Source organism: Pseudorca crassidens, chromosome 1 (genome assembly GCF_039906515.1).
Source record: "Pseudorca crassidens isolate mPseCra1 chromosome 1, mPseCra1.hap1, whole genome shotgun sequence".
Taxonomy (NCBI): Eukaryota; Metazoa; Chordata; class Mammalia; order Artiodactyla; family Delphinidae; genus Pseudorca; species Pseudorca crassidens.
Genome location: NC_090296.1, coordinates 32,696,239 through 32,720,406, shown reverse-complemented (window position 1 = coordinate 32,720,406; position 24,168 = coordinate 32,696,239). Strand labels below are relative to the sequence as shown.

Sequence of the window (24,168 nt, the reverse complement as noted above, 5' to 3'; positions counted from 1 at the left end):
TTACACGAACGCGGTGCCGGTAAAAAGCTGTTCTCCTTTGGTTTTTCTCCTCTGTCACTTTTTCTGTGGCATGAACTATGAGGTAGGAAAAGAAAGTTACCAACTTGGGGTTGGGAGAGCTATTGAAAAACTCTTGCGTAATCCCCTGGAAGGTGCCAGGCTCCATTCCAGCCAGGGGCCGAACTCAAAATTCTGGGTCTTCAGGCCAGGTCTCCCCATGGACCCCCCTCTTCCAATCAGTTTATGTCTCTTTCCTAAGCTGCCTCTTAGGGGCAGTTCTGGTGGTAGTTATAATTGGGCTCAGAATCTCGAGTCTAGTGCCTGTCAACTGTTTTAAACTGCTGTTCCTCTAGCTAAGGAGATTCTGTTTAGTTTCACTGTGTTTGCGTTATGAAAACAATAGTTCTTTTCTTTTTTCATTTTCCAGATCAGTATTATATTTTAATAGCAAATGTACTATTCATACCTGTCCCCTGACTCTCAGATATTTTTATGCGCTTAAGGGAATATTCCCTCACCCTGCAATGAGAATTTTTTCAGCATTTTTCCTCAGAGTGAGACAAAAAGCATTTCCCATCATCTGACTTCCCTCTAAGACAGCATGGAGCTGCCGTGCGTCTCTGTGTGCACCTACAGTCTGCTTCAACATCTGTCCGGTTCATATGTGTATCATTACCAGAGTCATTATTTCAAAGGGTTTGGCTCCTTCAGAGTTGAGCTTCTGTATTTTCATCATTTGTGCTGTTGTTCAGTGAGGAGGATGAATCTCCACATTGCTGATACCAAATTCCTGGCTCTCGGAATGGTATTTTTGTAAAACACTGTGAAAATATCATGGGATACCCAAGACGATTCCTGTCATCTTCTTCAAGGGGAAAGTTGCGGAATATTGTTCATGAAAGAAATAAAGTGATAATAAAGTAAATAAATAAAGAGATAAATAAGTAGATCAAAAAAGTGATAGTACAGGTATATGATGTGGTCCCTTTTATTGTTAAAAAACCCCCAGTGGGCTTCCCTGATGGCGCAGTGGTTGAGAGTCCGCCTGCCGATGCAGGGGATGCGGGTTTGTGCCCCGGTCTGGGAAGATCCCACGTGCCATGGAGCGGCTGGGCCCGTGAGCCACGGCCGCTGAGCCTGCGCGTCCGGAGCCTGTGCTCCGCAACAGGAGAGGCCGCAACAGTGAGAGGCCCGCGTGCCGAAAAAAAAAAAAACAAAAAACAAAAAACAGTAGATGTGTGCATATGTATTTATGTATGTGTACATGGAAAAGAAGAGGTCCAGGGCAAGTAGTGTTTAACTTTGGTGGGATTAGGGTTTTTTCAAATTTTTCTTTATAAGAAGAAAAGGAACCTAATGCTATTTATTTATTTATTTATTTTAATGCTATTTATTTTTAATAGCTAAAAAGAAAAAAGAAAAAAAAATCCCCACAGAATCAACAAAAAAACAAGAAAGGGAAGTCAGGCAGGTTGACTGGTCAGGAGTCGTGTGGGTCTGAGGCCCCCAGGCCTGGCACAGGACACCGTGCACTGCCTCAGCCTGGGCCTGACTCTGGAGAAACCAGGTTTGGCTGTTCAGAGACGTTGACATAGTTCGTGAGGCCGCTGAGTACAGACACCTTCCCGCGGGCCTGTTTCTCTCTCGCACTGGATGGAAGCAGTGTTGTGTAATCAGCTCAGCTCCGTTCAGCCCTGTTGGAGGCCTGGAAAGGAGTGGGTTTGGGCCTTGTTTCTGCTCCCCTTGGGTGCCGAGCACCAGAGCATCTCCCTGCCCTGAGGACAGTGGCCTGGCCCTGTCCTGCTGCGTCTGGGCTTGGGAGAGTGTCCACACACACGGGCGTTCCTGCATCAGCTGTCAGCTAGCAGGGCAGCCAGCTCCTGCCCCCGCCTCTAGGGGGCCGCAGGGAGGTTCTGGGCCTCCAGCCCCTCACTAAGGGCTGATGTGGGAGACACAGCTCCCCTTGGTGATTCACCAGCCAGGATCAGTTCCCTAGGGCCAGGCCAGGTCCTGGCAGGGAAGGCACAGGAGTGGGAATCACCACAGGCTGTGTCTTCTCTTGCAGAGAAAGTTCACTCTTGTGACCAGGAGAGACAGAGCGCCCTGGAAGAGGCCCGGCAGAATCCCCGCGAGGGCATTGTCATCCCCGAGTGTGCCCCCGGGGGGCTCTATAAGCCAGTGCAGTGCCACCAATCCACTGGCTACTGCTGGTGTGTGCTGGTGGACACGGGGCGTCCGCTGCCTGGGACCTCCACACGGTAAGTCCCCCAGAGCCCGTCCTGCCCCTCACCCCTCAGGTGAAGCCTGGGGTAGGAGAGCCAGCTTCCTGTTACGCTGTCACCTCACATCTCCTGGCTTTATTGTCCTGTCCTGGTGGGCGTCGAGGCACTAGGGGAGCAGCATCTCTGCTTGTGGGCAGATGAGGTCCCAATATCCTGGATTCTGGTCACAGGTCTGGCCTTTCCTAGCTGGGCAACCTTGGGAAAGTAGGTAACCTCTCTGAACCTCAGTTCACCAGTGAGAAGGTGATTGCCCTGCCTGAGTCACTAGGTTCTATGGATCAAAAAGATCCTGTGTGCAGACATAAGGTAACAGCGCTCTACTAGACTGACTAAGATGACATGCCTGAACATGTCTCTGTGGGAACACTGACGCTGGGATTGCCTTGTAGCTGCTGGACAGTCCAGGAGATATTCTGCTGCCAGCTCTGGGAGATCTAGGCTTCGAGACCACACAGATCATTGCTGGGAGTAGGAGCTGAAATCAGCTCAGTTTCCAGCCCCTCCTCACCCCCTGCATCTCTCTCTTCTTAGCTACGTGATGCCCAGTTGTGAGAGCGACGCCAGGGCCAAGAGTGCGGAGGTGGACGACCCCTTCAAGGACAGGGAGCTGCCAGGTAGGAGACGACACTACCCCTTGCTGGTGCCTTCACCTCTTCCTGTTCCTCCAGCCCCTCATCATGCAGAAGCAGCGCCCTCCTCTGGGTCTGCTTCCCCATCCGTAAGGTGGAGCGGGGACACTGGGCAGGGGCGTCGCAGGAGCCATGGGATCTGCATCCAGTCTGGGATGTGTTCCTAATTAGTCCTGTGCTCTTGAGCACACTGTTTCTCCTCCTTGCTTTTACCTTTTTATCTTTAAAATGTAGTCACTGGGTTAAAATCGTACCCTTAAAAGCTCTACAGTTCTTTCTCTAAGGGTGACTGGGAAAATGATCTGGGGGCTGTGGACCCTTTTCCCCAGGGCTGCAAAGAGAAGACAGCTCACAGGGAAAGGCTGTCCTGAGGGGCAATGATTCCTGGTGGCCCAGAACTGTCACTGGGGTATGACACAAGGCTCACAGGCAGGGCTCACCTCTAAATGGCTGCTGGGCTGGGTTTGTCTTATTTATAGTGTTCTCTGCCAGTGAGTTACAGTAAAAGTACTAAATATTGATGGCCCAGAACACTGTAGTCTTAATCAGCACAGATGCAGGTCAGTGCTGGTGGGAGCTGGGCCTACTATTCCCCATCAGGACTCCGAAGGAGGACTGAAAACAGAGGCTCCTGAAAGTCTAGGGGTTCCCAAGTGAGGTTTGTAGGTCACTCTGTCATGAGAATGGAGTTGTAGAGACCAGGGTCCCTCCTTCTAGCCATCTCTTCAACAAATGTCCCTTGAGATTCCCCTATGTGCCAGGCGCTGGGTTCGTCTAATGATCAAAACCGAAGTGAAGCTTGTCTAGTGGGGGAGACAGTATACAAATAAATGAATCCAAACAGAGATAAAAGGTGGTGACAGGTACTCTGAAGGGAAAGAGCGAGGTGCTGGGAGAAGGACAGGAAGAATCTGTGGTTTCTCTGAGAAGGTAGCATTTAACCGGAGACCTAGGGGATTTGCAGAGAGCAGAGAATGAAATACTTGCTGCGGAGAGGAGGATCGTAGGCAGTGTTGAGGGCCCATTTGGGGCTGGTAGTCATGAATTTGCAGGAAAACCGTCTCTCCAGTTGCGTGGTGGTGTTTGCGCTAGCACTATTCAGCTATGGGGGTGTAGACTTGGAGAAGGCATATCGATGAGAAGGTTCATCCACGCTTGGGATTTTGCTGGAATCACACAGTGCGGAATAGAGAGACAAAGGGTTTGAGAGTACTTATAAGGGAGGGTTGATAATTATAATCTAAGCTGGTTGAGGAGAGATGTGAGAAAAGGAGGAGGTTCTTGGATAGGTAAACAGGTAGATCTACTTGAGGCAACTTTGACCTTGGAGTTCTCTGCATTCCTTGTGCCCCTTCAGCACCTGGTCCTTGCTGCTAGAGTCGCTCCGTCCTCCTGTACCAGAACTAGCTTGAGTTCCCCAGTAGACTATGAACTTTACGAGGGGAAGAACCGTGTGTATAATATCCCTAACATTTAGCATAGTGCCTGAGTTGATACTCAGCAAAAGATTTGAGGAATGGAAGAACATGGAGAGCATTATTATCTGTTTGGTCGATTGGTCCCTTGCGGGCTGTGGGTAGAGGAACTATGGAGGTTTACGAGAATCATCTGAGCTGTGGACAATTCCCAAAGTGGATTTAGCTGGACAGGAAGGACTTGGAGAGGTTGAGGAAACAGTGGTAGTTGAGGAAGCTGTTTACTTGATCATTTACCTGGCATCTGCCTTCAAGTCTCACTTTGTCTTTCAGGCTGTCCAGAAGGGAAGAAAATGGAATTTATCACCAGCCTACTGGATGCTCTCACCACTGATATGGTGCAGGCCATTAACTCAGCAGCACCCACTGGAGGTGGGAGGTGAGAATGCGAGCGGGACTCAGGCCCAGTGGGACCACGGGGCCCCTGACTTTTCAGATGCTGCGGGTCCCTGGGAGAGTGGGGAGGGGTGGGTAGAACAAGAGCTGGAAGTTGATCCTCTTCCTGAAACCGCGTAGCTGTGACTTTGTCTCACCTTCCACCCAAAATCTCGCCGCCCCTCTCCCCTTTCTAGTCTTTGGGAGTTGCTTTTCTCTAGCTTGTAGTTACCTGATTATAGGCAAGTCCGGGAGTGTCTGGAGACTTCCAGCGCTTCAGTCTCAGAAATGGATGCATTGGAGTGAGTCCAGAATGGCAGGAAGGGGGATGGGCATACGATGGGAACAGGGATGGCAGGGAGGGAGTCCAGAGCATTTGGTGGTTTTCTTCTTTTCTGAGAAGGCAGGAGCCGCGTGCCAGTTTGGCTTCCTGAGAATCCCAAGGGACTCTGGGCAGTGGGATTGGACACTGCCAGAGCCAAGTCCAGCTTAGTTCAGGAGCTGATATGCTGACCGAGGCAGTCCTGACCCGAGGCCGAAAGGTACACGCTCCCCAGCGACCAGCATCGCCGGCGCTCACTAATTTGGACCCATTGGGTCAGTTGATCGGAGCACGCATGCATTCATCTGTCCTCTGCTCAGAACTATTGAACGTGCATGGCACGCCAAGCACTGGGCTAAGGATTGGGAATCCAAGGATGCGAGGCATGTCTCTGCCTTCAAAGAATGCAGCCTAATGGGGATACTAGGCTGTAGAAAGATACAAACTGTGTGGTAAGAGCTAGAACCGAGGTGAAAGAGCAGAGAAGCGTTTGCTAATTTAGTCTGGAGGAGTCAGAGAAGGCTTCCCGGAGGAGGTGATACTGAGTTTTGAAGGATAGGTAGGACTCAGCTAGTAAAAGAAGGGAAACCATTCCAGGAAAAAGGAAAGAACATTGTGACCCCAGGAAAGTGCACGTCCGAAGTTCAGTATGGTTGAGCTGGGGTGGATGGAGGAGGGGGTGGAGGAGATGACAGTGGTGGTAGATGACACAGAGGATGCAGGTCCCAAAGGGCCTGTGAGATGTGCTTCCCATTATGAAGCCAGAGCGGGAGGCACGGCTGGCGTAGGGAGAGTTCTGGCTCCTTAGCAACGGGAAGTACCATGTGCTTGGCAGGGATGGGCAGCCTGACTCTCAGCTTACGTGGCTCACCAAGGAGGGAGCGCTAGTCCCTCCGCATCTCCCCAGAGGGCAAGGAGTGCCACCACGAGACAGGCCCAGGCCCCCAGGCTGGTGGAAGGGCCCCAGCGTGACTGCATCAGCACAACAGCAGGGCGTGTATCTGGGGTGGGCACCAGGACTCCCAACACAGCTGTCAGTGGTTCTGTGTCCCAAGGCAGACAAGGGCAGCAATCTTGAAAACCCACTTTTATGTCACATCACAGTGAGTGCAGTGGCCGCCTTGTGGGTTGCCACTCTAGGAAACTGCTTGTCCAGGGAGCTTGCTCTCAGCAACCCCCATGGTCCTGTGAGCTCTGAGGCTGGTTTCTGGCCCTGCTCTGTTTTGCTCACCCTGTGGAAGGGTCCAGGCCTCCCCTGGGAGGAGCACAGCAATAAGTCTGAAAAGATGGAGACAGGGTCTGACAGGTCGGCAGATGAGAACTGCCCAGAGGCAGCCCATGGTGCTCAGCAACTGGAAGTCTAAAATTGAGAGGGCTGTGTCCGAACCTCCAGGAAGAGGGAGAGGAAATTATGAAAAGGCATATTCAGTATTATATGCCTTTTTGTTATTTATGCTTGGAATGTGAAAACATACCTGTTGTTTCATGCAGAAATGGGTATGAGCTATTTATGGTTTTTAGAAGAGAGGGAAAAAAAAAAACGAGAAAGGGGCATGGCCTTAACAATTTCAAGTCTGGGTGCTTTCCACCCACAAATCCCCAGGGCTGCTGGCTCTGACCCACTGCTCAGGGAGCCTGCCTGGTGCTTCTACTTGGGTTCTAAGGAGACAGGACTTCTCCCTCCATCCCATTTGCTTCTGCGGGAGCGCAGCCCTTGAGCCCGGCCTGGCCTCGGATCCAGGCAGCCTTCAGTGCCAGGGAAAGGACCAAACCCAGCTAGGTCCTGGGCCGGGAGGCCAAAATCACAGGTGGGCCCGCTGCCAGGGCAAGTTCGGATGGACACTTGACCCTCAGATAGCAGGCTGAAGGCATTTTTACAGAAAATAAAAACTAAGAAGTTCGTAAATGCTTTTAATCCCAGTGTGTCATTAGGGAAGGGAGTTTTTGTGGCTGTGGTTTCCAAAAACCTCTTTTAGGTATGATATAATGTTGGGAGAAATTTAAAAAAAAATTCTTTCCTAAACATGTTTTTCATTTCAAGCTCATGTGAGCCTGACCATGTTTGGTTTTGATGAGAATGAAAGGTTTGAACTGCATTTGGTAATTGTGTTACCTGGAGGGTAGACTTGTAATCAAAAGACAGACAAGATGTATCAAGAAATAGTTTAGAAATCAAGGAAGTGGGAGTGGGCCTGCAGAGAGAAGGAGAAAGAATCAGTTATGCAGGGAGGTGGCTGGCCAGGGTTACCGGTTTTACTGAGTTTAAATCCCTCTCAGGTCTCCCTAATATATTTTGAAAAAGCAAAAAGCCCGAACTCTGACCATGAACTGGCCGTGCAGGATGGTCTTGCTGGCGCTCACCCTTCTCTCATATGCTGCTCCCTCCTGTCATTATGTCCCAGCCACTGGTCCTTCTCAGGTCCTCAAACAGGCCAAGCTCTTGCCTGCCCCAGGGCCTCCATGCCAGGTGCTCCTTCAGCCTGGAATGTGAGTCTCCCATCCTCCCGTGACTGGCCCCACTGCTCCATTTAAATATCATCTTCTCAATGACCATCCAAACTAAAGGAGCAGCCCTGTCACCCTCTATCACAACACCACTTTTTTTTTTTTTTTGCGGTACGCAGGCCTCTCACTGCTGTGGCCTCTCCCGTTGCGGAGCACAGGCTCCGGATGCGCAGGCTCAGCGGCCATGGCTCACGGGCCCAGCCGCTCTGCGGCATGTGGGATCTTCCCAGACCGGGGCACGAACCCGTGTCCCCTGCATCGGCAGGCGGACTCTCAACCACTGCGCCACCAGGGAAGCCCACAACACCGCTTTTTAATTCTCAGCCTAGTGCTTATCCCTATCTGATGTTTTGCTGGTTTGTTTATTTGTATCTGTCTCCGCTACCCAATGAAAATTGAACTCAACGAGGGAAGGAGCGTTTTCTGCCTTCTTCCCTGCTGTATTCCTAGAACTCAGGATAGTGCCTGGCACACAGTAGGTGCTCAGTAAATATTTGTTAAATGAATAAATAGCCAGAAGGATGGGTGGATAGATGGATGGATCCCTGTTAGATACAGAGAGGGATGTCTCAATAAGGCCTCTTTTTCTTGGCACACGTCAGAGGCTCCAGCAACGACTTCAAGACTAATTATGAGGCCAGATCTAGCCCTGAAGTTCACTGTAATGCTTCTTTGTCACCAGGGCCTTACGGCGCCCTGGCTGGGACCAAGGGACTTGGGCACCCTGTGGACAGCCCCTGGTCAGGCAGCCTTCTACAGTGGGAGAGCCAAGGCACAGGGCAGCACATCTGGAGCAGGGCTGGCGAAGAGAATTATGGAATCCAGGGTCCCTGGGTTTGGGCCTTGGCTGTGAATTCAGGTAGAATTGAGGTTGCAAGCGCAAGGTCAAAGAAGCCACAGCTGATCCCTCCTGCGTCCTCTCAGGGTGTGGCAGTTAAAGCTGGACACCAGCTGGGGCCAGCGGGAAACAGTCCTATTTGGGGACAGTGAGAAGAAGGGACCGGGAGGATGTTTGGGCTGAGCAGAAAAGAGGGTGTCTTCCCCCCAAACCACCACCTGTCAGGCTTGGAGATTTTAGCTTTGTACACACTCTTACATCTTACCCGTGGCGTAAGCTCTGTGCTGGGTTCTGGGGACATACAGGGATGAGGGCATGGTTCCGGGCTGGAGGAGCTCCTGGGAGAAAAGCTATGTAATCACGTGAGTGCGCTGTAAAGCCAATGTGACAACAGAGGCAGATGAAGTCCTGCAGGGACTCAGGGGAGGGAGGACGTGTGAGAGAAGGCTTTCCACAGGAGGTGACATTTAAGCCACATCTTCACTTACGAGTGAGAAAATGCCACGACCTAGATGGACCAGGAATAAGGGTATCCCAGCAGAGGGACCCTAGGGGTAGCGAGGTACGAACGAGGTAGGGTCTGTGGAAGGAATTGTGAGGAGTAAGGTTTAAGCTTGGGAGGCAGGCTGTGGACAGGTGGGAGATGAGGCTGTAGGGCTGGGCAGAGCCCAGATCATCCTGGGTCTTGTGATTTGCGCCAGAGAGGGCCACAGGGAGGCATGTGACTAGATGGGCATTCCTACAGAAGCCAGACGGGGGGAGGGGAGCTAAATGGGGCAGGAAGGTTACAGCCCACACCAGAGGGAACGGTGGTGAGAATGTGGACTAAAGCTGTGGCAGATGGGATGATTTACTGAAGCTTTAGTAATGAAATCAATAGGATTTGAAGACTTGCTGGATGTAGGGAGTGGAAGAGGGAGATATCTACTTCCTTTTCTGGTCTTCTAGCCTGATTTAGGGGGAAAGCAGTGCTACCCAAATCTAAAAATAGGCAAAGTAGAATGGGGTATCCATGGAAACATCTGTGGCTAGTGCCTGGGAGGGGGTGGCCTGCAGGTATCATTAGATGAGAGCTGTTCTCAGTGAAGGTTGCTAGATCATTGAATTATGCTCTTTTTTTTTTTTTGCGGTACGTGGGCCTCTCACTGCTGTGGCCTCTCCCGTTGCGGAGCACAGGCTCCGGACGCGCAGGCCCAGCGGCCATGGCTCAGGGGCCCAGCCGCTCTGCAGCACGTGGGATCCTCCTGGACCGGGGTACGAACCCGCGTCCCCTGCATCGGCAGGCGGACCCTCAACCACTGCGCCACCAGGGAAGCCCTGAATTATGCTCTTCATCCTTCCCGCTCCAGAAGGCAGAGTTCCGCCCCCGGCCCCTCACCCCACTGGCTACGTCAGCCTCCCCATCAGCATTTATCAGTCCCAAAGGGGGAGTTCTGAGATCCTAGCTGGCAGAGCCTTCTAGCGCAGGGGAACCCTCTCCTTTCTCCACTCCACCCTAGGAAAAGTCAACGTTGAGAGGAGCTGGGCGGGGCCGCGTGAGCCTCGCTGCCCCTCCCGTGGCCCTGCAAGAAGAGACCGTGGGTCTGAGGCTTCCTCCTTCCTGCCCAGTGCGGTGACTTGTTGATGTTCTCACAAGGAGGAGGCTGGAATGCAGCTGACTTGGCGTTTCCCAACTCTCCCCACCCGCACAGCTGGCAGGGCCCGGACCCCGCTCCAGATGGCACTCCGTTGGCCTGCTTGGCTTGGCCCGTGCCTCCAGGCCAGCCCACCTCACCTTGTTTAAAACTGCTTGGGACAGCGGAATTGGGCCCGAGATCTTGGCCAGCGCCAGTTTCCTTGTGGTAAAAGGGGCTGACTCTCCAGCTGTGCGTTGCAGCCGAGGCCCGGCGGGCTGAGGCTGCAGGAGCGACACCGAGAGGGCTGCGGGGGAAGGGTGGCACCTGCCGCCTCTTAATTTGGGAGAAGACTCGGCGGGGCCCGGCCAGTCCAGGGAGGGACCTGGCTCTAGTGGTTTTCCTCATCGCTGGAGACGGGAGGCAACAGGACGGCCACCAAAACAGCCCAGAGGCGGGGCTGACGCCAGCCTTGCACTGCGTCTCTCCACACCATATCCGAGGAAACCTGGATCCTCTACTCACCCAATAAGCCCTTTTAATGGGAGTGGAATTGTGTCTGTAGGCAGGCCCGTAGCAAGGACCTGGGCATCGCCGTTAAGTGATCTTAAAGAACCGTCACACTCTCTAACATAGGGTCCCCAGCCCTGGCCTGATGAGCAGCTCTGAATTCCAGCGGTTCTGATCCCAGTTCTGTGAGCCTATGTGAGAGAGAGGCCGGGAGTCTGATGCCCGTGTAACCCTAGAACTGGGAGTGCAAGTTGCCAGTGTTTTTAAAGGATCCTGCTAGAAAGCTGTCAGAGCTGGAGGGCTCGGTGGGCTGTGGCTTTGAGGTCAGGGGTGAATTGTGAGGAGTCCAGCTGTGATGGAAAGGACTCCACCAGCACAGACTGCTTGAGAGGTTCCTGGAGACTCAGGGAGGCTCTCTTGCGCCACCCCATCCAGCACGCCCCTGGGAAAACCTTAGCTTCTCCTTAGTTAACAGAGGCTTCTCGTGTCTTCTTTCACACGTGCTCACCACTGGTTTGGCTAAATCAGGACTCCTGATAGATGTCAGGCGTAACTAGTTCTTGCGTGAAGCATGGTAGTTTGGGGACTTGAGGCCGCTGTGAAGCCAAAACCTCATTTTCAGCGTTTTGGGCCAGATGCCTTCAGTAGTTTTCTTTTTTCTCGTATGCTTTGCTGGAAGCATGAAAACTACCCCCAAGCCCCTCCCAGTTACTGTGTTTTGTCTCACCCGATCTTCTTCCAGAAGGTTCAGACTTATTCTTCTGGGATCATGGCTGGAGTCTCCTTCCCTCTAGATGAGGGTTCTTAACTTGAGTCCGTGACCTTGGATGAGGTTTAGGGAGTCCATTAAACCCCTAAAATCTGCAGAGTTCTGGGTGCATGTGCATCTTAGAGAGAGGGGCTATGGCTTTGTTTACGTTTTCTGAGGGTCCATGATCCCACCCCACTGCCCCGCACCCTCGCTAAGAAATTCTTGCCTTAAATGTACTTGGCGCTTGGCCTAGACAAAGCCTTGGCTTCCAAAATAGGACCCTAGCACTGCCTAGCTACACATGTGGAGCCTGGCTCTGATGTTTGGGGAGGGGGTAGCATGGGATTCTGGAAGTCAAAGGATTTCAGAAGCAGAGTGCCTCATGCCAGCTGGGGACGGGGGCGGGGAGAGGCAGGCCCACAGGGCAGGCTGCCGGTTGGGGAAGTGCTACAGGGAGGCAGAGGCACTGCTTGCAGGGCCCTCGGGGGATGTCTCCTGGGACGTGTCCTCGGCTGCGGGGTATGGGGGACATACGGGGGGTAGCGGGCAGAAAGCATGGGCGCTCTGGGCTGGGGAGCTCCTGCTGGGAGTGAGGACGGCAGGAACACGGTTCTCCAGACAAGGAGGCAGGGAAGGGAGGAAAAACGGAGCAGCCCCCAAATGACAGTCACTCTCTGGCATAAGAGGAAACGCTTAGAGGCTGTAGCGCGGGAGAAGAGCTGCTTCTTGCTGCAGCCTAGCCCAAAGGAAGGTGCGGGGAGCTCCAGCGACAGAGTCGCTGAGAACTGGGCAGGCGGGCGGGAGCCCAGGAACACGTGTTGGAGGCAGCAGGCCTCTCCTGGCTGGGCGTCTAGGCGGGATGACCTCATCCCTTCCCGTCTCAGCAAGTGAGGTTTTATTATTCCAGCCTCTAGGTAGACATTACGCTATGCTGAGCCTAAAGGTTAAAGGAGGAGCTGCCTTCGCGGGGGCGTTCTCGTGGCCCCCTCACGGGAGGGGCCGAGGGGGAAGGCCCTCCCCTGGCCGCCTTAGAAAGCCTGGGTGGGAATAGCTGGAGTGTCTCCCCTGGGTCCCTCCCGGCTCTCCTCCCGCAGCTGGGTCCTCCCTCGCGTGTAGGAGAAGGCGAGGGCAGGCAGGGTGCCCTGCGAGGGAGCTGGCCACCCTCCCTGCTGCTCCACGAGCATCCTGATAGAGAATGTTCTGGGGCCTGCCTGGTATACCCTGCAGGCTCGAGAGTGAATGTTGCAGTGAAAGTAGAGGAAGCTTAAAACCACCAAAGAACCATGTACTGGCAGAGACAACAGTCTGAGCCATGCCTGTTTGAAAGCCCTTCCAAGCCTGGTTTCTATGACAGACCTAGCAGATTCCCCAAGGGCCAGAAGCAGACGGTCCCTCACACCTTCCCCAGGTGCTCCCTGCGCCAGACCTGTCAAGATGAGGTCCTGCTGGCAGATCCACTAATTGTGCTCTCTTGGAATTGGTCCAGGGTGCCCAGGGGGACCTGCTCAAGACTGCAATCCACTTAACTAGGAGTGGGCATTCAACAGGGATGCTTGGCGTTTTTTTGGTAATGAAACATCTTTTTCCCTAAATGGTGAGGCCACTTGGGGGTTGGGGTAGCGGAGGGAGTTTGCTGGCTCATTCATAGCGAAGGTGTCAGGGATGGTCCCTTCCCTCCCGGAAAACTCGGCAAGCCCTAGAGAAGAACCCCAAGGCACTGGGAAGTGCCTTGAATATTTTTCTTGCCGGGTACAGCTTCAGAGTGTGCTGGCAGGCACTGAATCCCTGGTGTAGGATCCCTGTGTGACAGCGAGCCCCTCTGCCCATGCCTCTCACCCGTGGTCGTCACGTAGTCTGTCCCAGTGCCCTGCAGACTAAGTATTTGAATGTGTGGACCTCCCAACCTCAGCCTTAGTCCCCCAACCAAGGGAAAGTTACCCAGGGCTTTAAACAAAAGGGCCTTGACCACATTCACTCCGTGCCAAGCCCCGGCAGCAGGAACCATGGGACTCGTGTGACTCTGTTCTCCTGGCCAGAGACCCCAGTCACCCCCTCTAGAAGAGACGCATCATGAGTAAATGAAATTGATGGGTGGGCCTTGTGTACATTACACGTGTAGGCATTGCTCTTGTCACGTTTCGGTCGCCACGCATACGTGGGCTGTGTTAGATGCGGTCACCGCTGTGCATCTCGACACCGGGAAGCTTTCTTGGTTACTGTAGCCCAGTGCTTCTTAGCAGAATCCCCTGGGGGTTGTAGTTAACATGTGGCTTCCTGGGTCCACCCTGGGCCTCCTGTCTTAAAACCTCTATGTGGACAGACTCACGCTTAGTAGGTCTGGACTTGCCAGCTGTAGAACCTCTGTTTGCGTCCATCTCAATTGCCTTCTTTCCTCAATTCTTACCGCACTCGATACCTGATAGGGACGGCCCACGGGAACTTCACACTGACCCGTTGCTGCTCGGTTTCACTTTTTTGGCTCTGTTTCGCGAAGACAGCAGTTTGAAGCCAGGGGCTCTGCCTCCTGCTTTGGAAGCCCTCCCAGGACCTGGACTGGCACTGGGTGGGTGGTGCAGGCTCTGAGCACCCTTTCCCATAGTCACGTCCATTTGGATGCCAAGTTCATGTGTAACGGGCAGCTTGTGTGGCAGCAACACCAGGCTGGGAGAAGGACAGTTTGGATCCCTGTGGTTTCTCAGGTGAATTATATCCAGCCGATATGTCTTGAGCATCCGTCTTGTATGAGAACGTTGCTGCTGTGGCGGAGGGGGTGGCGGGCTCACCTACTTGGGGACCCCCGAAGAATGAAGTGTCCAGTCTTGCGGCTCAAAGTTGGAAAGGATGGCTTGATTCGGCTGCAGGCTCATGGGGGCTGGGAGGGCTTGGGCTCGGATAAGCCGTTTCTGCCCGGCTGCCGGCAGCCCTGGCATCTGAGCACGTGGGAGGGAACTGAGGCTGGGCTGGTGGCTCCTGCAGGATCCTGAGCGGTGTGCTTGGGGATGGGGGTGTCTGCCCGTGGCCCAGGTTCTCAGAGCCAGACCCCAGCCACACCCTGGAGGAGCGAGTGGTGCACTGGTACTTCAGCCAGCTGGACAGCAACAGCAGCGACGACATTAACAAGAGGGAAATGAAGCCCTTCAAGCGCTACGTGAAGAAGAAAGCCAAGCCCAAGAAATGCGCCCGGCGTTTCACTGACTACTGTGACCTGAACAAGGACAAGGTCATCTCACTTGCCGAGCTGAAGGGCTGCCTGGGTGTCAGCAAAGAAGGTGAGTGCTCGCCTATGCTCCTGGCCCACTAGGACTTGCCCCGCCCGGGCCCGGGGGCCGAGGGCTCCCCCAGTAGATGAGGTCCCAGGTGCGTGTTTATTCAGCTACTTACTGGGAGTGTGTTATGCTTCACGCTAGACGCCTGATATAGTGAGGAATGGATGGATAAGGTCCCTGTCCTTCCACAGTCTATGGAGGAGACACATACTGAAGTACTTACATACCTTGTGGTAAGTGCTATGAGGGTGTATGAGGAGAGGCCAGGCTGCAGTGACAAGTACAGCCACACATGTAATGGCTCAGCTCAGCACAGTGAGTATTAGTTCATCTTGCCCGTATAGTAGTTCACCACGATTCCAGGTCCTAGGGGTGTGTGTGTGTGTGTATGGTGTATGCAGGGGAAGGAATAGGAGTGGGGATTGCTTCGTGTGCAGTCACTGAGATTCAGGCTGAGAATGACTCTGCCATCTTTATTATGTGGCATCCAGGGTCACCCTGGGGGTCTTCTCCCTTCCCAGCCAGCCAGATGGCGTAAAGCCTGGAGCAGTGCCTGTGGTGGGGGGTTGACGGGCCAGTCCTGGAAGTGACACACATCACCTCTCCTATTTCACTGGCTTGAACTCAGTCACTAGACCACACCCCACAGTAAGGAAGGCTGGGAACCCAAGAAGAGGAGGAGAGCGTGAATTCTGGTGGACACCTAATGATCTCTGTCACAGTGGAGCAAGTGCAGAGTATTGTAGGAACGTACGTAAGGCACCCCCATCCGCTCAGGGGCAGACGGGCTTGGAAAACTTTGGGAAGGAGGTGATGTCTAGACCAAGGGTCAGCCAACTGTGGCCCATGGGCCCAATCTAGTCCACGGCCTGTTTCTGTACAGCCTGTGAGCTGAGTGGTTTTTCTATTTTTAAAGGGATGTAATTTTCAAAAATGAAGAATATACAACTGAGACTATTGTATATTGTACATGACCACCAAAGCTAACATACTTACTAGCTAGTCCTTTACAGATAAGTTTTCTGCCCCTGCTCTACAGCAATCCCTGAGCAATGAGTAAGAGGTGGCCAAGCAGAAAGATCAGGGGAGGGAAGAGTGTTCTGAGCCAAGGCAAATGAAGAGTGAAGCTGCAGAGGTGAGGGAGGAGAGTTCTAGAGGAGCTGAAGGAGGTCAGTGTGACTGAGATGCGTGTTTGAAGATGGAAGGGGAGGGGAAGGGGTAGGAGGCAAGGTGAGAGAGTTTCAGCTCTACAAGGGCGGTGGGGAAGCTGTTGAAGGGATTCAGTCAGAGACACAAGAGCGTCAGTTTTGCTTAAAAATTATTCTGGTGCAGTGTGGGAAATGGATTGGGGATAAGCAAGGCAGAGCCCCCAGTAGGAGGCTGTGGCTGTCCAGACAGGAGGTGATGGAGGCCTGAGTTATGAAGAACCCCGTAGGGGATGCAGAGTAGTGGGTAGAGGTGACTAGGTAGACCTGCAGGCCCTGGTGACTGAGTGCATAGAGGGATGAAGGTTGGTTTGGGCAACTGGACAGTGGGTCCATTCACTGAGCTGGGCAACGTGGGAGGAAGAGCCGAGCGGGTGCAGGGGGACAGGGAAGGTGACGAGGATGGCTTGGACGTGTCAAGTTGGATGCACCCAAAGAATTAGAGGGTCTGTAGTACCAGTGAAAGGTCTGGGCTGAAGATACCAATTCGGGTGGTGCTGACTTATTTGAAATGGAAGCTTGGGAAATGCTGAGATTGCCTTGGAGGAAACATGAGGGCTTTTCCTCGTTCTAACCCTCGTTTGACAGTGTAAACCCAAAAGGTAGCTGGGGAAGTGGCTGAGTTACCATGAGGTACCCAGTCTCGGGACCTGCCCGCTCCATCACTGGGTTCTGGCCTTTGTTCTGGGGCGTGTGGCCCTGGGTGAGTGACCTCATCGCTCTGGGCACCCCTGTCTGATGAGGATGCCTCTCTGTGTTCCCACGACTCTGAGTCCCCAGGACCCTGCCTCGGCCACAGACTCGTTCTTTCACCCAAGTACAAACTACTCAGCCATCCCGGGTTTCAGTGTTTTCATCGGGAAGATGGAAATAATCATAATATCCACCTCATAGGGCTGTTGTGCTGATTCACTGGGACAGTGAGTCAAAGCAGTTGTCATAGTGCCTGAGACATTGAAGGAACTCCGCGGAAGTTCAATATTACTATCCTCCTCCGTAAGATTATTGCCGCTGTCAGAAGCCTTATCACACTGCATTTGCAGTTCACGTTCCTGATTCTCCCCTGCAGCTCCCCTGTAGCTGTGGGTGTGCCTTCTCAATTTCTAACCTCAGGCAGAGTGCACAGTGCACGGTGCACGGCGCCCAGTAACAGTGCATTAGATCCTTGTCAAATGATGAAGGGATAGGAGAGGGATTGTCCTGTATGGTGACATTACGCTTTGGCATTTGGAATCTGTGCCCATTTCTCAGAGCACAGCCTGAGGGCCAGTATTGGAAAGAGACTACCCAGTGTTAGTATAGACCCCAGGCCCACCCAGGAGCACTTCTGGGCTCAGTGGGGTTGGAATCACAGAGCTCTGTAGCCCCTCTGCCCTCAGCCCCCTTCCTGTGCTGGTAGTTCAGGTCCGTGCAGCACACAGCGGCCGAGGGGAGGCTGAGTGTGGTGACCTCGGGTCCACCGAGCTCAAGGAGGCCTCCCGGCTGTCCTCTGAAGCTTTGTGGGGCACCAGGTGCACAGAACCCAGAGGAAGCATCCAGGCCTGACACTTACTAGCTCTGTAATCTTTAGCAAGCTACCCAAACTCTCTGAGCCTCAATTTCCTCATCTGCAAAATGGAGATGATAGCATCTGCCTCACAGATTCGGTGTGGTTTAACAAGCTGGTGCCTGTGAAGGACTTAGCTCAGTACGTGGTTAGTGGTGAATGCACAAAAGAAATTAGGAGTAGTAGAGTAACGCACCCCCAGGCTGCCGGCAGCTTCGCAGGGTCCCTCTCCTCTGCGGAGCAGCAGAAAAGCCACTTGGGTAGATGGTATGTAGGGAATGGAGCAGATGTTGGTCATCTGGTGTTGTGCAGCGCCCTCTGGTGGGATGAAAGGGGCTTGCACACCAAGTTGGGGGCAGAAGTCGGGTGTGGGGAGGACAGAGTTTGGGGGTGAATGTAGCTTTGGGTGTGAGGGACTGAATTTTCGGGAAATGCCCCATGAACACAGGCATTTTTACCAACCGGATTCCTCACTGGGGAGCTAAATTCTCAGGGCTGGTCTTTCTTAACTGGCCCTTCCCAGCATATAAAGCACCATCATTAGGATTACTGTCACTACCCTCTGAAGCAGGCAGGCTGGAGCCGAGTTCTTCCATTGAAAAAAGTTGCCAGCTCTCCCGATGAATTGCCCAAGGATGGACCTGCTCCGGGCTCGGACCTTTTCTCTCCCCTGCCTTCCTTGGTAGTTAAGAGCATGATTCTGGAAGCAGACAGGTCTGAGTTTGCTTCACCACGTAAAAGCTACGCCATCTCCAAGCCTCAGTTTCATCCTCAAAAAATGGGGATAATTTGATTGTTTTATTAGAACCATATACAGTTGCTCTGAGGATGAAGCGATATTTTGGTGAAGGGATTAGTGCGGTAAGCCTTCAGGGTGAGAGCTGGTTACCGCTGGCTGTATGTTTTCTCTCCTGAGTCTCAGCCTGGTGGGCGGGACTATCTGAGGTCCTCTGTACGTGTAGATCCTGTCAGCCCTGAGAGAAGCAGCTGCTGGCTGGAGCAGATGAAAGATGGGATTCAGGGCCTGGCAACCTGGCTCACCTCCCACCCGCCTGCCTTCGGCTTGTCCCGCTATCTTTCCAAGTTTGTTTTCTCATCCGTGACATTGGATATACCGGTATCTACCCCTCACCCTACCCCACCCTGTGTTCTGTCTTTTTTCTCAGGTCTTAAGGAATGTTAGTGTCAGTTGGGGGCGGTTGAGCTGAGGGTGGGCGTGTATCCCCACAGCACGTTACACTCCTCCAAGCCCTTTCTCCGTGGATTCAGTTGATCCTCCCTGTGAGAGGCACAGCAGAAGCAGCGCAGCTGTGGTCCTAATTCCTGCTCCACAGTCTGACCCAGAGGGGTTAAGGGCTGTGCACAAAATCACACAGCCTCCAGGGCCCACGTGGAGCTGGCCCAGCTCTTGGTGTGCCTGCCTTGCAGCTCCCCGCTCCTCCCTTAGGAGACCTAGGCCCTGCAGAGCCTCCAAAACCGATCAGCACCCCATGGGGTGGAGTGGGTGTTCGGCAGAACAAGCCTTGGACCTCCGATAAGCTCCTCAGCTGCTCTGAGCATCAGTTTCTGGATTTGTTAAGTGAAGGGGCTGGACCAGATGATGGCTAAGATTCCTTCCACCTGACCTTCTGCGACTGGGAGAGCCAGGACCCAAGAAGGTTATGCAAATGTCCATCAGCACTAAAGCCCCTCTCTGCTAATGAGGGGGCCCTGGCCTTAGGGAAGAAGGACTGTGTTTAAAGGTGTTGGCTAACAAGGGGTATACCCGGGTAGAACAGGAAGCCTGGCCACACAATCTCTGGCTCTTCCCCAAGTGCCCTCTTCATTCTGGGCACTAGAGGGGCCAGGGGCCCAGGTATAGAAGAAGCCCTACCAGTTCTCTGGGTCAAGGCCACTCAAGCATCCTAAGTTCCTGTTTTGGCATCTTCCCCCAGGGAAAATGATCAGGCAAAAACCCATTCAGTAAGTTGCCTTCTTTCTGGGGTCCTTTCTATGGGCCCCCTGATGCAGCTTCGGTAGTGCAGCGGAGTGTGGGGATTGGCCAAGTTACTTGGACTCCCATGTTCGATTTGTTTGCTGAGGACACAAGAGAAAGATTAGTTAGTGCTACAAGGATCCTACCATTCCCACCTATAAACGAGCACCTACCACTTCCGCCCCAGCCCCAGGTTGAAAGGCTGGCATCTGGGAGTAGGATGGTTTGTACAGAGTGCACGCCCCCCAACTGTGTTTACTGGGCAAAACCTAGTTCTCTGGAATGGCAGCCTCATTTTGTTGCCACTGTGATGCCTCGTGGTGGCAAAGATGGGCTGGTGAAACATGGGCTTGTCTGCAAGTCCAGGTTACCTGTGTCCCACCCAGCCCCGTGTTTAACAGCAGGTAGAAAAGCCTGCTCCGGTGAGGAAATGGACATGTGTAGCTGGATTGCTCGTAAACCCAACCCTAACTTCTCACTTATACCTCCCTTCTCAGTAGGACGCCTCATCTAAGGAGCAGAAAACCAAAGGGCAGGTGGAGAGACCAGGGAGGCAGGATGGATCACCAGACACCTGACCTTGGACGCTGCCCACAGCCCAGCCACATCCCATGTAACATGAGTGGTGCCCACCGTGTTTGCACTTTTAATAACTCCTACTTGTGTGTTTTCTTTTTGGTTTCATTTTTAAACACCAATATCTAATACCACGGTGGGAAAAGGAAAGGGAAGAAAGACTGTTTGTTCTCTTTTATTGTTAAGGTTTTGGATCTGCTACTGACAACGTTTAGGGTTCTGAGGGGGTGAGGGTCTTGTTGGGACTGAGAAGAAAGAGATTTATAGACTGTATATAAACATATATGTAAATTGTATAGTTCTTTTGTACAGCCATTGGCACTGCTGTCTGTTTATTCCCCTCCCTGTTCCTGCTCTGGGCTGTGAGGGCTCTGGACCCACGGGCCAGCTTTCTGGAACCCAGAACTCCATCCCCAGCCCGCTTGGATTCTGTTTGGAGAACAACCCCTGTGGTTAGAGCGCAGACTCCATTAGTTCTTTTCTAGTGGGAGGAGGGCACCGCCTCTTGCTGTGTCTGTCAGAGCTGGCAAGTCACTTGGCGGTTGACCCTCTCAAGGGAGGCTGGGTGTGGGACAATGTGAGGGGCCCCTGAAGGGAGGGCTCCCGTGCCCATGTGTTCCTGCCATCCGGATCCCCAGGTGGCCCTGACCCCGTGGGTGCACAGTGTCCTGGTGGCCCACTGAGCAAATTGTCCTCCAAGGATTTGCGTTAGGGTCAGTTGAAACATTTCCACCCATGTTTAGCATCTCCTCCACGTAAAGCATGAGAAGGGAGCCAAAGAAGGAAAAGACACACAGAGGGGCCTTTTATTTAGTAGCTGTTTCGTATCTGAGCAGTGGAGGGAAGAGGACAGAAGGCCTGCCCTGGTGAGTGCAGTCCCCACAGGAGGCTTCTCACCTCCTGCAAACCCACGAGTGAGGCTTCCCGAGACGGCTCCCAGGGCCAAGGTCAGACTAGGCTTTTACTTCCACTCTCCTCTATCTCCCCTTGCCATCCTCTGGTCATCATAAGCCTGAGGGAAGAGTTGTGTTGGTCACCTTGTTGGAAACTCAGCCTTTTTTTCCCAAAACTCAGTACTGAGGTTCTTCCTGTTCCCTTAAATGCTCTTAAAGGCTTCCACGCTTGAGGCCAATTCCAGAGCAGAGCTCATCTCGGGCCTCCCACTTCTGCCCTCGCCTAGAAGTGCAGAGATAATAACCCAGCTACGGGGAAATCCAGGCCTAGCTTTCCACAGACATTTTACTGTGTGGAATCCAATGTGCTGGGCAGCCTTCGGGCCAGATGCCAGCTTCTTCTGCCCGGGTGACCATGCCTATGACAGTCATCAAAGAGCAACACGTGGCACTTAGCACCCCTTCCATGAGCAGGCGTGGCAGCAGTGAGGGAGGCTGGGTAGTAGCCCAGGACTTGTGCCCCTATGGATTGCTTTTGGAAATCTGGCCACATCTCCTGCATCTCGTACCCCATCCCGGTATCCCATCCTCTGACTGGAGAAGGTTCTTGCTGTCTGGGTGAAAGTCCCAGAGGTTGTGTTAGGGCGATTGGAGGCCCCATCCCAGCACGGTAAGGTGGAAGGGGAGCCCTAGCCCATTAGTTTGGACCAGAAAGCTCAGCGTGCTGGAACCGGATGGACTTTCCAGGAGACCCCAGTCCCCTACTCTGGCCAGGAGGAAGCACCTCCTTGTAGAACATCAGACTCTCCCCTGGGCATCTTCTCTCTCACACATATGTGGAGGCTGTGTTCTGTGGTTTTCCTTTGTGAGGAGGGAGGGAGACTATTTGTAGCTTGTTTTATAAAAAATAAAAATGAGTCAATCTTGGTGGCTGTTGCCTCTTTCTTTGGGTGGCTTCCTCTGATGGAAAGGTTTCATTTCCTTAAAAGGCTAGTTGTTTTCTGTGGCCCAGGTGCCCTCCACTCTGACCTTGGGAAGTCTGAGGTGCTAGATGGGAAAGGAACCCCAAAGTGGCCGATAGGTGGCGCCACACTTTGCGGTTAGGACGTCGATGCCCTGGGCCCTGACCTGCAGTGTTGGTGCCCTCTTTGTAATTCTCCCTCTTGCCCTCACAAGGAAGGTAGGCGATGTTGGTGGTGGTGCTTTTGGGGCAGGGCTGGGGGTAGCCCATTCTGTGGCTTCAGGCTGGTGGGAGTGGGCGTTGTGGCCATCATCCTATCACAAGACCCCAGGCTGGAAAGCAGCCGTAGACAGGGAGCAGGCCCCCAATGAGGGTCACACCGTCCGTGCCCCACTTTTGTGGGACGCATGTTCAGGTCACGTATTCAGGTCGAGGCTGCTGGCCTGCCTGGCATTGCTGGAGGCCTTCAGCGTGGACATCGCAGCAGAGATGAGGCTCTAGATTGTGTCTGGTGTTATGGGGCGTCTTTTCCCTTTGTATCCCACCCCTGCCCACACGCAGCTGTCCCCGGATGTGGCTTCCTCACCAGTCTCTTTTTGTCACCTCTGTTCCCTTGTCCTTTGCAGGTGAACAGAAGATAACGCCCCTGAGAAATTCTCCCCTAGCCTCCTTCAGCTTTTTCCCGGGAAAGGATGTCAGCCTTTGAATGGGGTCATATAGGTCCCCCTTCTCTAGTGCTGACACTGAGCTGCTCTGTCCACGGGCCCTGAAATACTTAATACTCACCCCAGCCCAGTGCTACTGGCGTCATCAATCCCATTTCACAGGTGTGGATGCAGACTTGGGAGCTCGGTGACTTGCTGGGTTACACCCAGCTGGGAAAGGCAGAGCTGGATGTCACCCTAAGATCTTCCTCTCCAGGCCTAGAGCTCTGCCCACTGCCCAGATGCCTTCCTGGAGGGGCTAGAACAACAGCCTTCTCCCTCCTTAACCCCGGGTGGCTGCATTCAGCTGTGAGTACACTTTTTTCTCTGCATAGTTTAGAGTCTTACTAAAAACCACTAATTTGTAGAGGTCTCTCATGGGCTTCAGGGATTTGGGGAAGAGAAATAAGGGAGGTATTTGCCCATGCAGCACCTCATTGGGAGACTTGGGGTTGACCTAGCCTCTGCAGAGAGATCCAGGCTGATGTGGGAAGGGGGCAGAGCCAGCCTGCAGCCCCGCTCAGCCTTCCTCTGCTTTCTCCAGAGACAGGAGGGCCATTCCCAGCAGCGGTCAAGGAGAAGTGAACGGTAGGTCCATCCTGTTTCTTCCTTCACCAAAAGTCTCCTGAGGCATGCTTGGCCTCTGTGGGGAGGGGAAGACTGGGGACGTTGTCAAGAGATGACTTGGGACTTCCCTGGCGGTCCAGTGGTTAAGACTCTGCAGTTCCAATGCAGGAGGCGCAGGTTTGACCCCTGGTCAGGGAACTAAGATCCCAAATGCCGCACAGCACGACCAGAAAGAAAGAAAAAAAAAAAAAAGAGAGAGGTGACTGCTGCTGGGGCCAGGCATCTTGCCAGGGCCCCTCAGATGCCATGAGAGGAGGGGCTTCCAGGCTGGTACTCACCCCTGGTTCCCCAGGGGATCTGGGTGGGATGGGAAGCTGGCAGCACCAGAGCCCTTGTAGAAAAAACCCAGAGAGAGAGCCAGCCTGCTCATCCGGCCATTTACTCCCAAGTTCCTGAATGACCCACAGGGCCACAGGTGTGCCCACGAAGGAGGCTGAGGAGCTTCCTGGCAACCTGATCTTCTGGTCTGTGGCATTTGACTTTTTTTTTTTTTACTTGTACAAGGGGTGACAGGTGAAACTTCACCTTTTTCATGCAGTACCACCAACTCAAGCCCTCATTCCTATGGCCTGGATCACGACTCTCCTTTCTGTGACTTTCCTGAATTAATACAGGGAAGGGTCATGACCTTGGTTATATGCCTGCCAATGAATGCCTGTGCTAGGTGTGTGACACAGGTCTGGCTCATCCCTTATACTCTTCTATGTCACCCCAGCCAACACCTCATCGGTGTAGCCTCATCCCTCCCACTGTCTGCATTGCTTCCCTTCTTCCCTCAGCTGCTCTGTGAAGGTCCTCTTGCCTGGGGTCTTCGTAGCAAAGCTTTGTACTACAGCTAATGGTGCACCATCCTGTGTGTGACACACCCAACCAGGGCAACCTTGCTCATCCACACGCTTGGTGGCGGAGGGGCACTGAATACTTGGATGTGGTGTTTTCACTGGATGATGGGCACATTGGTGAATTACCCATAAGAATCAGGAGAGACCAGGATGAGATGCAGTAACATACATCCCCCGCACCCTTAAATCACAAAGCTATTCTTCTCCCTCCTGGAACATATCCATCATACGTCAGCAGGGGGGCGCTGCTCTTCATCAGGGACCCAGGTTGAG

At 53.3% G+C, this 24,168-nt stretch overlaps 1 protein-coding gene across 3 annotated transcripts in view; it reads left to right on the top strand.

Annotated features, from left to right (window-relative positions):
* The window catches only part of SMOC1 (SPARC related modular calcium binding 1), a 156,682-nt gene extending 134,994 nt beyond the window's left edge, over positions 1-21,688 (top strand). For 2 of the 3 annotated variants that reach the window (XM_067732048.1, XM_067732066.1), the window contains exons 8-12: positions 2,066-2,258; positions 2,814-2,896; positions 4,660-4,765; positions 14,325-14,569; positions 19,790-21,688. In XM_067732048.1, the coding sequence (XP_067588149.1) occupies positions 2,066-2,258; positions 2,814-2,896; positions 4,660-4,765; positions 14,325-14,569; positions 19,790-19,806 (644 nt within the window). In that variant the 3' untranslated portion in view covers positions 19,807-21,688. The remainder of the gene's footprint in view (positions 1-2,065; positions 2,259-2,813; positions 2,897-4,659; positions 4,766-14,324; positions 14,570-19,789) is intronic. The other variant, XM_067732057.1, reaches the window with a different exon arrangement.
* Positions 21,689-24,168: the final 2,480 nt, after the last annotated feature.